This window comes from Ictalurus furcatus, chromosome 19 (assembly GCF_023375685.1).
Source record: "Ictalurus furcatus strain D&B chromosome 19, Billie_1.0, whole genome shotgun sequence".
NCBI lineage: Eukaryota > Metazoa > Chordata > Actinopteri > Siluriformes > Ictaluridae > Ictalurus > Ictalurus furcatus.
This window is the reverse complement of record NC_071273.1, coordinates 8,651,672-8,667,943: the sequence shown is the minus strand read 5'-3', so window position 1 is coordinate 8,667,943 and position 16,272 is coordinate 8,651,672. Positions and strand designations below refer to the sequence as shown.

The window sequence follows — 16,272 nt, the reverse complement described above, 5'->3', positions numbered from 1 at the left end:
GTCAGAGGAATTTAACACCATAGCTCCAGTGTTCTTCTCTCCTCATTAGTAATAGAGACACTCTCTGTGGAAATTTGCATGAGCTGTATTAACATTGCTAACATTTGTTGTTCTACTTCGGTCAAAAAAGAAAATAATCAATTCTTATCTCTGAAAGTCTCACATGATTCCTCTGAGACTCCATGCCATGCTTACATTAATGCTCAAGGTTCAAGATGATGGGAAGAGCCCTTTAGAAATATAGCACGCTCCACTCTCCCTGTTTGCAACACACACACACACACACACACACACACACACACACACACACACATATACAGACAGTAATCAAATTAAGATTAAGATGTCTGTGCAGTGAAACCGTTCAGGCATACAGGCCCAATTACAGAGAGCAGGAGTGAATGTCTGGGGGTGGTTAAGAGAAAGAGACTAAGGGGTATGTGAGTGTTAGTATGATATTACCTGCCAAGCTCATATAAATGCTTGGGCAAGCTCCCTTTCTTCAACTTTTCTCTCTGGAGATTTTTGCCTGTTGTATATTAATCTCGATGGGCCATATTCAAAGTCAGCTATGCAAATCCAAATGTTTTGTCAATATTTACACAGGGAAAGTTATGTGTATTCAAAGATGGATTAGGCATCCTTTTTTAATCTATTTTCTGGGCTCCCTATTCAGATTTTGCAAATAACCTGTGTGTAGTTCATGCCTCTGACTTTTCCAGATTTTTCTTTGATGGGTTTTTTCAATAGAGTCTAGACCACCACTTTTTTTTTTTTTTTTTTTTTGATATCACACAAGCACTTGCTTTTAAGCCCCCCCAAAAAACACATGTTTAGTTTAACAATATTTGAATGATGCAACAAAACACTAAATTGGGGCCACACAATTTTTATGTGTGTGCAGGATATAGGATATATTATCTCACTTTTAGTTTGCTATTTTGAGTTGTCAAATTAATAAAATAATGCTTGTGTTAATTCAATGTACTCTCCTGTAAATAAAATGTGCCTACAGTTTGAAGGATAAGCTGTCCGAGCACTCATCTGCTACACTTACCTCTCACTTTCAGTTAATTCATAATGTTATTCATTTGAATAAAATGGACTTTTATGAAGTTTTAAAAAGTAAAAATATCATGAATATACAGTAGTCAAATTTATCCAGTACCATATAAGATAACAATAAACCAAATGATTATGATTATTAAACCTTTTTCTAGACATTTTAAAAATTAATTTCAAGCAATTCAAAAACTGAAATCGTCTTGTTCCCTTTCAAAGGGAACTCAATGATGCGTGAGCTTCACGCTTTGGGAAGCGCCCTCACGCATGACCAGTATCTGAATCTTGTGTAACATCATGCTTATTTATAGGCCTGCCATGATCAGGTGACTTGGCAATGAAGCATGTCACGTTATGTAAAAACGGCACCTGTGAACCCTGGTATCAGCCTTATTATCTTCAGCAAGACTGCATGTTGGTCATTTGTGTAAAGCTCACAAAAAGACTCTTCATTTCCTCTCTATCTTAAAAAAAAAAAGAAAAAGAAAAATCTCTTTAGTTTTCTGTCCCTTTTTAAAAAAGAGAAAAATGTATGAGTGAGATAGAACTCAGGAAGTGTCTCACGCCTTGCTCCCATTTCATCATGGGGGGACGTGGGGGGGGGGCACTTTCTGTATGAAGTGTCTTGGGGTGGAGCATGCCAGGGCAGCCCTCGAGAGGTTTGACTGTGCATATTGTGAACTCCTTACAATTAGGCAGGTCCGCTCGCAGCTCACTCCCTTCTCAGCCGAAGGGAGTTGGGATACAGAGACTCATAGATCTGGTTCGGCCGCTGCTGAGGCAGCCAGCCGGCTCAGGTCCAGGGGATCTTGCATGGATCCGGAAGAGGAACTCTTGCTCTGTCTTCTGGGTCCGGCTCTCCACCGGATTTTGGAGCTTGCGTCGGGACTTCTCTGACTCTCAAACCCTCTCTGATTCCAAGGAGCCAGAAGGGGGTGCCATTGCACCAAAAACAGAGAGCAGCTCTCAAGCATATAAAGAGCTGCTTGAAGTGATTACTAAGGCAGTGAGTATAAATCTCTTTCACACACTAGCTGTATTTATAACCCTGCAATGTTGGACTATTTGACCATTGTGGGGAATGAATGGGACGGCTATTTAGCTATGCCAAAGGTGGAGGAGGCGCTTGCGAGCTATCCATGGCATATCTATGGCAGGTAATTAAGGGGGGCCAGCGTTGCCATCCAAGCCATCCCTGAGGGAGGTTTTTACAGCTGTTATTTCCTGGTCTGCAAAAAAAATGGGAGTACGCGGCCAATTTTAGATCTGCGCCTTCTGAACTGTACTCTTTGGACATATGGGTTCAAGATGCTGACACTCAAACTTCTCATTCCATAGATTTAGTTAGAGGACTGGTTTGTGACAATAGATCTAAAAGATGCATATTTCCACATAGAAATATCACTCAGTCACAGGAAGTTCCTGAGGTTTGCGTTTGGGGGCAATTCGTATCAATATCGGGTTCTTCCCTTCAGGCTAGCTTTAACCCCTCACACCTTCACAAAGTGCATGGATGCTGTTCTGGCTCCTTTGCCACTCCAGGGCATCCGTGTACCAAACTACCTGGACAACTGGTTAATTCTAGTGCAATCCAGGGAACTGGCGATTCAACATCGAGATGTTGTTCTCGCCCATATGTAGAGCTTGGGGCTTAGGTTGAACCTCAAGAAAAGTATGCTTTTTCCAGTGCAGAGGACAACTTTTCTAGGGGTTATATGGGATTCTACTATGATAAGGGCGTTTCTATCCCCAACATGTGTAGGGTGGATCCTATCAACATTGAGCAAGATAAAGCTGGATCTGGGCATCCCCTCCAGTCTCTATGAGAAACTGTTGGGAACTTATGGCAGCAGCAGTCAACGTCATAACGTTGGGCCTATTGCACATGAGACCGTTTCAGTGGTGGCTGAAAAGTCAGAGGTTTCATCCAAGGCCAAAACCACTGAGAGTAATCAGTGTCACGTGGCGATGCCTACGTGCTCTGAGAATTGGTCTCCAGTTTCTAGCCTCAGTTCACACTCTAGGGGCATCTCCTTATCATAAGAAGGTAATGACAGATGCCTCTCTCACGGTCCGTGGCATGGTCTAAGATGGCTGTCCAGTTCATGGTCTCTCAGCGGCCCTCATCTGGCAGGCACAACTAATTCCTCTCTGGTCTGAAGGAAAGTTTTTGTCAGTGAGTGCAATGTATATTCTGGGCAACCGGGAAGTGGGGGCAGATATCCTGTCCAGGCAGGGGCTGAGGTCTGGGGATTGGAGGCTCCATCCACAAGTGGTGGAGTCCATATGGTGGAGGTTTGGCCAAGCAGGGTGGATGTGTTTGCCTCCAAAGGAGAGAACACACTGCCCACTGTGGTTCACCCTCACTCCTCCTGCACCATTGGGGTTGGTGCACACGTGGCAGAGGTCACATCTGTACACTTTTCTCCCGATCACTCTGCTCCCACAGGTTCTAGTGAGAGTTCACCAAGTCTGTCTACATCTGTTGCCTTTAGCACCTTATTGGCCAGCTCAAATATGGTTCTGAGATAATATTCCTGCTAGACGGCACTCCTTGTGAGATTCCCAGTATCACAAATATGTTCAAAAGGTTTTAATTTTAATAACTCACAGAGGTGCTATATGGCAATAAATTACATTTCTGCAACGTAATTGATGACTTGGTTTCTAGACTACCCAAACGTTGCATCAAATTTACCCATCAGCCCCATGAGGTGCAGACTGGTCACTGCTCACTGTTAGCCACAGATTGCTATGCAACAGTGCAGCAGATTGGAGCTTAATTTGGTATTGGGTGTCCACTGTAGTCAAGCCTGGGAGCAAGAACAATAAGAGGGACCATGACTGAACTGAAGTTCTGGACAAAGTGTTGGAAGAAATTGGTGAAACCCAGGAAGCACTGGACCAATTTGACAGAAGTAGGATGCGGCCAGTCTACTACTTTTTTATTTTGGTGAGGCACATGCAGGTACTACCTTCAGCAACCACACACCTCAGAGACACAGAATGTGCGTGGAACTAGCTTTTTTCCAGCTTGTCCTTGTAAATGTGGTTCCTCTGTTGTAGTTGAAGAACCCACCTAATCAGTATTACATGTTCTTTCTAGGAATTGCTGTATACAAGTGTGCTGTCAAATAGAAAAAATATATACCAATTAAGGGCTTTCTGGAGGACCTTGGTAATGAACCACTGGAAGACCACTGGAGCATTCATTAATTTTGAAGGATATCACCAGGTATTCATAGTGCAAGGAAGGAGTAATGAATTTGGTCTTCCGTTTATCCTCCTGCCTTCCCCAGATAAAATTGTAAGTGCTGCATTGGTTGAGCTTTGGGAAACTTATTGCAGTGACTAAAAAGCTGAAGTCAAAAAGGTAAGGGGTATTGGTCCTTAACAGTAATCTTACTGAGGCTTTGGTAATTAATAAAGTGGTGAAGGCTCTGTTTTTTTCTTCCCAACAAAGAAAAACTCTGCATCAACTGGTAAAGTGGATGGCTATATAAATTCTGCTGCCAGAGCCTTGGCAGTCTGCTTGGGGTCCGAGAGGGAGAACAGCCTTCCACAGGACAGGCAGGTCCTTGGCAGGAGATTGGTGGCACAATCATATGGCCTATGGAGCAGGAGAGTCTCAGCTTTCTTTTTGCTGAAGACCTCCCAAAGATCTAGATAGTCAGGCAGAACCCGGGAAAGGTTAAGGGTCTCAGCTGTATTATAGGTAGGGAGAGAAATGGTGCTAGAATTATCAATGCAATAGCCATGCCACTGGGATCCCCATACTGAGAGGGACTGAGTTAACCAAGGGTAGATCCAATGGTTTTGGTGTTCCTGCCAAGGGAACCTCAGAAGGAGTTGCAACTCATTTTGAACAACAGAATGAGAACAGATGTATCTGCTCAATATGTTGATCTATGAGTAAATTAATCAGAACTGAGACACTGGCAGGCAATCAATGGATTGAGACTGAGACAGGATGCTCCAGGGTATTAAGTGGAAGTTAAAGGGTTTTCCCCTGCTGTTTACAGCCAGAGATAGTTGCCTGCAGGTAAATATCTGGAGCAACTGACATGGGAGAAATGACTGGACTTGTTAAGGGTCCCCCATCCTGGGGAACCCCTTGGTTTTTACCAACCGTTGGTGCAGGTGGTATGAAAATGCCCTATGTGCCCACAGTAAAGACACTTCTTTTCTCTCCTCTAAGCTTCTAACCCTTTTTTGTAGAGTCTGGTATGACCCAGTTGCATGGGCTCCTCAGAAGGTTCAGAATGCTCACTACTAGATGTAAGGATTGGTTCCAGCGGAGCAACCAGTTAAAGAGGCTGTTTGATTATACTGGCCCTGTGACATTCGTAGAGATGATTACTGAGCCTCAGGGTCATCTCATACAAGTTCTCAAGACCCAAGGCTGATCTTGACTGGCAAGATTGTCTTTAATTTTATCTGCTAGACCCTGTTGGTAGGTGGCCATGAATCCCTCATAGTTCCAGGCACTCTCTGCTGCCAGGGTATGGAAGCCAATGGCATATTCAGATGTACTACACACCGGACAATGCAAACCCAATGTTGTTCCATTAACTGATGCTGAGCTCCATCTCAATACAGCTGGGATGCTCCAGCTCAGCAACATTTTCATTTAACTTCTTTGACTTCACGAGTATGCCTAGGTAATTGTTGTAATTTTATTTATTTATTTTTTTTGAGTCATAACAACAATCTTGAACTTGACACCTTAATAGAAAGAGAAATAAATACAACCTGTTTGGTATATCTCAGAAAAAATGGTGAAATTACTACACAGTGAAAGTAAAACACAATAGAATTAAATCCTAGGCTGTGTTCAATAAATATCAGATTTCTCACTCATATTATCACTCTTTATTTGTGAAAAAATAGTAACTCAGGGGCTCATTTGTTGTTATATATGTCATTATGTTGCAATTGCATAAGATTAACATAATCCTACAAGTTAGATCATCACTATAGGTGGAAATTGTTAAGATATGTGCTGTCAAGATGTACAATATATTCAGATATTGGAGAATTGGATTCTGCAACTCCATGAGCATAGAGATGACTTTTTGTATCTTCCAGACTTAAGCTCATAATAAATATACTGTATAAATATACAGAATCCAGGCTTTACACTATATATGTGGCTTAAGTATTATTTGATCATATAATTTTATAATCAGTGACTCCACCTCTAAATCCCTGCCATTTTTCTCAACATATTTGGACTTTGTCTGAAACTGCCTTCTGTGTTTCTGCTTTATACAACAAAGTGAATGAGTTCCATCTTTCCATCTGCAGAGAGCAGCTCAGACTCTCACTTCCAAACTAGCAAAAGCCATTCTGAGTTCACAGGACCTGTCAAAGTAGAAGCAGCACTCAGATTGAGATAACAGCCTATTCAGATACAATACACACTAACTTGAAAGTAGCAGCACTTTTAAGCTATGGCTGTCTAGTGCATGATTTTTCCTATAAGGATGTTTAGAATTCTTCTGCGTAAAAAAGAGCCCTGGCTCGCAGAGAAATGTCTGTGTTTGGGGGTAGGGGGAGACTTTTTGCCATAAGAGGCCAATCTCCTGGCTCAACAATGTACCTGTCTGCCCTTTCTCCCAAAACAAAACCTAAACAGGCTCCTGTGCATACATTACCTCACTACAAAACAGACTAGCTGGTCTTTTGTGTTCTTCATGAATACCCAGTAAAATTGTCTGTAATATAAGACTAGTTTCCCTCAGTTTGGTTGACTGCATGTGTACAAAGTAGGATAAAAAGAATAGCTTATTCTTGCATTTTGCTTCAAAAGAAGAAGCAAGATTTTGCACCACCCATATCAGAATAATAACAAAGACATCATAGTTTATATGGGAACAGTATATTTTAGCCGATGGGAAATTTAGAGGCACGTTCGCCTCACACCTCCAGGGTCCAGGGTTCCAGTCCCACTGGGGCCATGTGTGTGCGGAGTTTGCATGTTCTCCACGTGCTGCAGGGGTTTTCTCCGGGTACTCCAGTTTCCTCCCCCAGTCCAAAGACATGCATGGTAGGCTGATTGGCGTGTCTAAAGTGTCCGTAGTGTATGAATGTGTGTGTGATTGTGTACACTGCGATGGACTGGCACCGTGTCCAGGGTTTACCCTGTCTTGTGCCTGATGCTCTCTGGGATAGGCTCCAAGTTCTCTGTGACCCTGAAAAGGAGTAAGCGGTAGAAGATGGATGGAAAAACATTTCTTGAAATAACAAGTTATTGAGTTGAAATAATGAGATTATTAAATAGAAGTAACATCACAACCTAATCTCATACTTAAAGATAGCATGATTTATTTACAGAGTTGATTGATCTCATTATCTATACTTAATAGTATTTCATCCACTCACAATTAGCTATTTGAAATTTGTGGGGAAAAAGTGTCACTGTAGAGTAGGGATGTCAGGATACCAAAAATCTAGTAGTCCGTACCGATACCACCAAAAGTACATGATACTCGATACCAAAGTCGATACCATTGTGTGGTATCAAAAAATACATATACACTTTTTTAAAAATAAAATAAACGCCTAGAGGACATCCTCCTCTGGCTAATACTGGCAAAGAGATGGAGAGAGAGAGAGAGAGATTTTAGTTATCAAACACTGTCTGACAATGACTAATAAAAGATTTATTAAAAGCATGACCATTTGAATAATTATTAGTGACATTAGACTACATTTAGCTGACAGGACAGGAGCTGAATGGCGATGAATGGTGGCCCATTAGGAGGTAGTTTATAACATTGCAATGCGTTAGCGTCGTTAACAAATAACTGGCTATCGCAAACATTACATGAAGCATAACGTTAGCTGGTTTGACGGCCACAGTGCCAGCTGCCTCAAACAAACACAATATATTACCGTCTTTCAGGTGCTTCACCAAATTCCAGGTGTTTTCTCGCTTTGTTTGAAATGAACAATAGCATCGGTTGCACACCAGCAACTAATGCTACCTTTCCTCTCTACAAGCTTTCCTCTCTCTGCCTCTCAACGAGTCGGGGCAGAGCTAAACTTGTTGCCATTTCTGTAGTTTTTCCCGTGTGCTTGTAGGCGTTCTTCTTTTTCTTTACCACTTGTGGACCAACTAAAACACTTACGCGTATTTGCTGCCCCCTTCATTTCTGGAAGAATTACAACCCCGGTACTGTCATTACCAACAGTACGAACGCTACTGCAGAAAAACAAGTACCGTCACGTTTTAAGAATGTTGGTACCGACTTGGTACCGAAGTATCGGTTCTCGTGACATCCCTACTGTAGAGTTGAAACATTGACTCATGGTGTTCAACCTAATGTCATTGTTTTCAGGACATAAAGCTATATGCATACAGTTCAAACAGGATGACATTAATAATATGATTGGCTAATGCAGCAGCAGTCTGTAGTTCAGACTGGTCTTAGCAGTCAGTATTTTATCAGAACAACATAGAAACAATGTTTTCTTGGAGTTTCACCTCTTAATAAAATAGGCCACTCTGTTTTGAAGTCTTATTGCAGACTATTAGAGACACGCTGGAGAATGAAGTTTACCATACTGAAGGCTATAATACACTATATACTGTATGTGATACTGATATGCTTTCATTATGTCACCTCTCTGTTTAAAATCTGTGATGACATTATAAGGCCAAAAACAATCAGTCCCCTCATTACAGTGTATTGAACTTGAGCAGTTATGTAAAGTGTGTGAGTCTGTGATATCAGCTGTGTTCTTCTGTTGTACAGTGGTTTGGAGACCTGGTTACCCCAGTCTGGTGGGAAGACGTATGGCTCAAAGAGGGATTTGCTCATTTCTTCGAGTACGTTGGGACTGATTTCCTCTTCCCAAAGTGGAATATGGTGAGATCCTGCGATTTATTTTGGATAAGTAACATTTTGTGCCATAACCTAAAAAGTGCCATTCATGTTCTATCTATAGCCATGCAACTAAACTGATCTAAAAACTTTGATATTTTTTAATTTTACAGATAATGTTGTCATTAACCGGCATCTAATAAATGTATCTGATATATCATGCTTAGCGATAATATATTGAGGTAATATTTTTATATCTGTTCCTGTTTTTGTTTTTCTCTGGTTTAGAGGTCTATGTATAATTTTAGCTGTTAATATTAACCCATAATGCAATAAAAACACATGAGGATTAAAATGCATCAGAGGCTATGAAAGATATTGACTGAAGTATGAACACATAGTACACCTTATGTAAATTGTTGTGGTTTTTTTTTTTTTGACACATTTGGACAAGCAAACATTTGATCCTCCTATAAACAGTGCCTATCAATAAAGGTGATACACTATCAAATGGCACATAAAATTCACATTTAGATTAACAAAAAAAAATCTGGGTTATGCATGATGGGGGAACGAGACATTGCATGTAGCCTAACATTATGGGGGGAGCGCCCTAGCGTGCGCAACCGATATCTGAAGCTTGTGTAAAATCATGCCTCCATTTATAGGCCTGCCATGATCAGGTGACATGGCAATTAAGTGCATCGCGTGATATAAATATGGCACCTGTGAACCACGCAGTCAGCCTCTGTTATCTGAAGCGAAGACACAATTCACAGGCCTGCCCTGGCATGACAAAGCTACGCAATCTCTATTGCTTATGAGGCTACGCGTCTGGGCATAAGGGCTCATTCCACTAGGGCGGTTGCCTCTGCGAAGGCTTTGTCAAAAGGGGTATCCTTACACAATCTGTGTACTGCTGCAGCGTGGTCTACGCCACACACATTCATTCGTTATTACAGCCTGGATATTCATTCCACCCCGGGCTCGAGTGTCTTGAAGTGACCCTCAGGCTTGGGTCTTTTTGAACAGGCCGTATCCTTGCTATGACGGAGTGGGTATTCTCGTTCCCATAGTGTTATGCTAAATGCAACGTTGAAGTTCCCTTTGAAAGGGAACATCTGGGTTACGCATGTAACCCTGTTCCCCGAGAAGGGAACGAGACGTTGCATAGCTCTGTCATAACAGGGCAGGCCTGTGAACTGCGTCTTCGCTTCAGATAATAGAGACTGATGGCGCGGTTCACGGGTGCCATGTTTATATCACGCGGCACGCTTAATTGCCACGTCACCTGATCATGGTAGGCCTATACAGTGCATCCGGAAAGTATTCACAGCCCTTCACTTTTTCCACATTTTGTTATGTTACAGCCTTATTCCAAAATGGATTGCATTCATTATTTTCCTCAAAATTCTACAAACGATACCCCTTAATGACAACGTGAAAGAAGTTTGTTTGAAATCTTCACTGTTTGAAAACAGTGAAGCGCTGTGAATACTTTCAGATGCACTGTAAATAGGCATGATTTTACACAAGCTTCAGATGCCGGTCATGCACGAGGGGCGCTCCCCCATAGTGTTATGCTAAATGCAATGTCTCGTTCCCTTCTCAGGGAACAGGGTTACATGAGTAACCCAGATGTTTTTTGTGTGTTTGTTTGTTTGGTAACACAATATTTGGCAAAATTGTTGACACCTCTAAATAATTCTTAGAAATAAATGGAAAGAAATTGCCATTCTTGAAAAGTTATATTATTCAAAATTTTTTCTTATTTTCCAGAAACTTATGTAACACACATGTAACATCCTTTTAGTGTTTCATCATTATGAGGAAAAGTGCTTTCAGCACAAGTGAGACAGATGGTTGATGACTTGCACCAGTCAGATAATGGATAAAAAATACATAACAGTTAAAGATATCATTATGCACAATCAGAGCCTTTTGAAAAGTTTCAAAAGTCTATTTGCCCTCAATCCCCAGCACTGTGAAAAGTGTCATTAGAATCACATTGAAACTTTTTGGCCGTGAACACCATTAGCATGGCCGAAGAGATTACAAAAAAAAACAAAACGCTCCCATACCCGTTGTAAAATATAGTGATACATCATTTATGCTTGGGGCTGTTTTGGTCCAGGAACTCATTGAAGATTGATGGCATGTGTTTTTTAAAATTCTATTTTAACCAAAAGCCTGGTTTCCTTACACATTCTGATTGACACATATTTAGAATAGAATTTAGAGCAATGCACCATGTGGCATGTTTTTGTGAAGTCAGAATTCACCAGGAGACCTGTGCCACCCCATAAAATAAGAATATCAAGAAGTTATATGTAGAGGAAAGCTCCTACAGTAGATCCTCTACAATATCATGCAAACTTATGAGACATTACACCAGTCATATCTAGAAAGGGCCAATATGGCTGCAGGCTTTCACTCCAGCCAAATAAGATGCACACTTGATATTTGATTGGAGACCAAGATAAACCAATTAAACAAATGAAATCAGGTGTGGCTCCTGTTTGATTGGAATGAAAATCTGCAGCAGCGTCGGCTCTTTACCCATAAGAATGAAGACCTCTGCAATTTTGCAGAAAACGTTACCTTAATAAATTGAAGATGATGATGCAGTTACATGGTATGGTGTGATGCAATGTGAATGGTGTCTGATGGAGAGTTCAGAATGACAGTGCTCTGGCTGGTTGCGATATTTGATGGGAGTTCTAAAACATAATATCTTTCAATAGCTTGTCAATGAAACTATTCAGGAATATGCATTATACATAAGTAATGCATCACAAGGTGTCAGTGGCATAATAAGAATGTTGTATGGGGACAATTACATGTATAAAGGGAGACAGACAGCTGATTTGTATTTTTGTGTCTGTAATGTTCTACTGGCTCCATGCCACATTTCCTTTAAATACCAAACATGGAAAAAAGACGAGCTATAACCCTTTAAAAATATATATATATATAATAAAAAGAAACTAAACATACAATGATTTCTGTTCTTTTGTTTAATTTCATTGTACAATGTGTATTAGTCTCTCTACTTTTGCGTATGCACATGAAATCTAGGGACCATTTCACTCTGGGTAATCACCTGACATGAGTGTCTGCATGAATCTACTCTTCTTACCACCACTGGTGCTGCCGTTGCTCTTGGTTCCATCAAAATTACTCACCTTAAAATATTTAACAGCAAATAATCTGATGTTTATAATAAAGTGTCTTGATGTCTTTTTATCACTGAAAGAAAATAACTGTAACAGAAGTAAAGAAAGATACAGTGCTCTCCACTAATATTGGCACCCTTGGTAAATATGAGCAAAGAAGGCTGTGAAAAAATGTCTTTATTGTTTAAACTTTTGATCGTTTGTTAAAAAAATAAATCACAAAAATACTCTGCTCTCATGGATATAAAACATTTGCAATCACAACACAGGTTTATTAAAAAAAAATCTTTTTAAATATAGGTGTGCAACATTTATTGGCACCCCTATAAATTCATATGAGAAAAATATATTTGAAGTATATTCCCATTGATATTTTTTAGCACACCTGGGTGACTAGGAACAGGAAATTGTTCAACCATGACTTCCTGTTTCACAGAGGTATAAATATGAGGTAACACATGGCCCAAATTCCCGTAGTCATTCATAACAATGGGTAAGACCAAGGAATATAGCTGTTATGTGTGGCAAAAGGTTGTTGAGCTTCACAAAATGAGAAGTGGCCATAAGAAAATAACACAAGCATTTAAAATGCCCATTTCCACCATCATGGCAATAATTAAGAAGTTCCAGTCAACTGGAAATGTTATGAATCAACCATGAATTGGATGTATGTCTATATTGTCTCAACGCACAATGAAGAGGATGGTTCGAGTGGCCAAAAAATCTCCAAGGATCACAGCTGGAAAATTGCAGTAATTAGTTGTGTCTTGGCGTCCGAAAGTCTCCAAAACTACTATCCAAAGTAGTTTGGAAAGTCACCTACATCACCACAAGTTGTTTGGAAGTGTTTCAAGAAAAAAGCCTCTACTCTCATCCAAAAACAAACTCAAGTGTCTTCAGTTTGGCAGACACTGCTAGAACTTCAAATGGAATTGGGTTCTATGGTCAGATGAAACCAAAATAGGGCATTTTGGCAATAAACACTAGGTGGTTTTGGTGTACATGGAGAGGTAGCCATATGGAAAAATACCTCATACACATGGTTAAATATGAAAGTGGCTCTTTAATGCTTTGGGGCTGTTTTTCTGCCAGATAACCTGGACATTTTTTTAGGTTACATGGCATCATGGACTCTATCAAATATGAACAGATATTAAACGAAAACTTGACTGCCTCTGCCAGAAAGCATAAAATGGGCCGTGGTTGGATCTTCCAGCAGGACAATGATCGAAAGCACACATCACCATCAAGACAAGGCTGTCACTCATAACTCGGCATCAGAGCAAGAATAGGACTTGTGAAGGAAGCCACAGAGAGGCCAACAATCACTTTGAAGGTGTTACAAAGTTCAGTGGCTGAGAGTACAGGGAGATACTGCAAAACAACCTGCTTCAATCTGCTAAAAACGCTAACGCTTGGGAGAATCTTCACCTTTCAGCAGGACAATGACCTTAAGTAACACAGGAATGGTTGAAGAACAAAATTATGAATGTTCTGCCATGGCCAAGTCAAAGTCCAAATCCCAATCTGATCAAACACCTGTGGCACTGTTTTGAAAATTGAGGTCTACATGCAACATTCAACCCACCAGAACAACTTGGAGCAAATCTGCTAGGAAGAATGGGTGAGAAATACTCCCAAATAGTGTGCAAAGCTAGTAGAAACTTACCCCAACAGACTTAAAGCTGTTATTGCAGCAAAAGGTGGTTCTACCAAGTCCAAATCTGAAGGAGTTGAATACGTATGCAAGCAATTTAAAAAAAAAAAGAGAGGTTAAAGACCCCAAACAAGAGCATATTGGTTTGCAATAATATTCTGGCTGGAACAATTTGTGTAAGTGTCATTTCTAATCCAGATGAATCTGATGACTTTTTAGGGGATAAAATACTTTTGCGAGGCACTGTATATGATCTGTATAGGGGAATGACAATAAAACCCACTTGACTTGACCACTGTAGAGCGGCTACTCCTCCAACACAAGAGAAGTCGGTTGGGCTGGTTCAGGCAACCTAGAAGGGTGCCCCATGTTGGCTCCCACTAGCGCTGTATCAGGTATGTTACTGGTTGGAGAACCTAGGGCTGATGCAGGACCTACTTAAAAGATTATATAATACAGTTTGCTCGATAACATCTAGGGATCCCCCAGAAGGAGCTGGAGTGTTACTGTACTAACGTCACTTGTTGCTGCACCAACTCACTTCTAACAAGGTTTTATCTTGATAGTATTCATTGACCCATAATTAGAGATAATAGTAGAGAAGTCTTGGCTGACCTTCTCAGCCTGTTTCCACAGTGACCCCCACCAGGAGAAAAATGAATGAATAAATGTCTAATGCATGGGCCTGAAGAAAGAGCTCTTGTTTCAGTGGTCCATCAAATGACCAGAGATTCTGAATTGTGATGTCAGTGATTGAATTTTAAAAGCTATGATGTTGTATATTGTATGTTTTAAAACTTTTATTGCAATGTCATTGCAGCAATTGTAGATTGAAATAGTCTTGAATGATGGATTGCATGTTGTCATGTCTGAAGTGTTTTCACTCATTGAGCCTTTTAACATGTTAAATATAGCATGTAAAGAAATGAGAATACTTTATTTAATATTGGATCTGTTTTGCGACATGTTAGACTGCAAGGGGAAAAAAATTATGTTTTAACATTGTCTCAGGCAGAACCCAGCACTGCAATTTCAGTCCAGCTTATTACACCACATATATCTAATTGCTGACATGATTAAAATGTTACACAACCTGCACTAAGCAACATGGAATACAATTTGGATACAACACACAGAGTCTCCTCTAGAATCTGCTTCACTAAAACAAAATTCAACAGTTCTAGGAATTAGCCTAACATGAGCAAGAGAAAACTCACTTATGTTGAAGAGGCTCTTAATGCAGTCATGTGGAGGAGGACAAAAATCACTTGAGGCTCAGCACATGAAAAAATGGAAGGAGGCCCATCATCAGCATAACAAAAAGCAGGGTTTTAGCATCAACTGAATCGTGATGATTGTGTTTGCCATTCTAGCTCAGAATCAGAGTCAGTTATCTAATGCAGTAGGCTGTATCTGTGTTATTAAAAAGTCGTGATTCAAATCAGATATGCTTCTGGCTATGCTGTTTTTTATTATGTGTTTCATCCACTGCAATTTTCTGACCCTCTCATTGTCCCTGCATTTATCACTTATCACATTGGTCCTTGCTTATTTGTACACCTTGCTGATGATCACCTCCCGGCGAGACTCAAGCAACATAGGATAAACACACACACTTCATCAGTTGTTATATTTCAGGGGTATCTAGCATTGGGCACCTCAGTTGTGGGCTGTTAGAAACTTTTCAGCTCATTCCATTTGCTGATTTTGTGTGTGATGTCTGCCCAGTTTGGCCAACACATTTTGTGAATGCCTTGATTTTCCCAAGTGGCCTTCACCTTTCTGAGAGTTTACATAGAGCTTAAAATATTGGTTTAAATGTTCAGTGACCTGCAATTTATCTGACCTTTATTTAATTAGCCATTTACAGCATTTGGCAGACTCCCTTATCCAGAGCAACTTACTTTTATACAACAGAGTAGTTGAGGGTTAAAGGCCTTGCTGAAGGGCCCAGCAGTGGCAGCTTGGCAGTGGCAGCTTGGCAGTGCTGGGGTTTGAATCCATAACCTTCCAATATGTAATCCAATGTCTTAACCACTGAGCTACCACTACCCATCAACTACCCATCTACAAGTGTTCTACCAAGTAAACAATAAACAACATACAACAACAGCAAGTGCCTTCGTAAGGTGTTGAGACACCTGAACAGCTTGAATTAGCCTTAGTATTGATTCTATAAGTCTCTTAAACTGTACTAGAGGGAACACCATACTTCCAAAGGATATTCCCTCAGTTGTTGTTTTGATGATGGTGGTGGAAAGTGCTGTGTAACACATTGGCCCAGAATCTTTCATAAGTGCTCAGTTGGGCAGAGATCTGGTGGCTACAAAGGCCTTAATGTGTGATTTATATTATTTTCATGCCGATCAAACCATTTATTAGCCATTGTGCCCTTTGAATAGAGACATTGTCATCTTGGAAGAGCTCTTCCCTGCAGGGATATAAAAGTTTCCTAATAGGATAGGTGATCGGTCAGGATAACTTTGTATTGATGTGCAGTAACCCTTCCCTCTAAGGAGACAGGTTTCCCCAAACCATGCTAGCACAA

General features: G+C 40.5%; 1 protein-coding gene across 1 annotated transcript in view; it reads left to right on the top strand.

Annotated features, from left to right (window-relative positions):
* LOC128622969 (thyrotropin-releasing hormone-degrading ectoenzyme-like) overlaps positions 1–16,272 on the top strand; it is a 186,841-nt gene that overhangs the window by 102,096 nt on the left and 68,473 nt on the right. Inside the window, exon 5 of the mRNA XM_053649753.1 lies at positions 8,823–8,936. Within this exon, the coding sequence (XP_053505728.1) occupies positions 8,823–8,936 (114 nt within the window). The remainder of the gene's footprint in view (positions 1–8,822; positions 8,937–16,272) is intronic.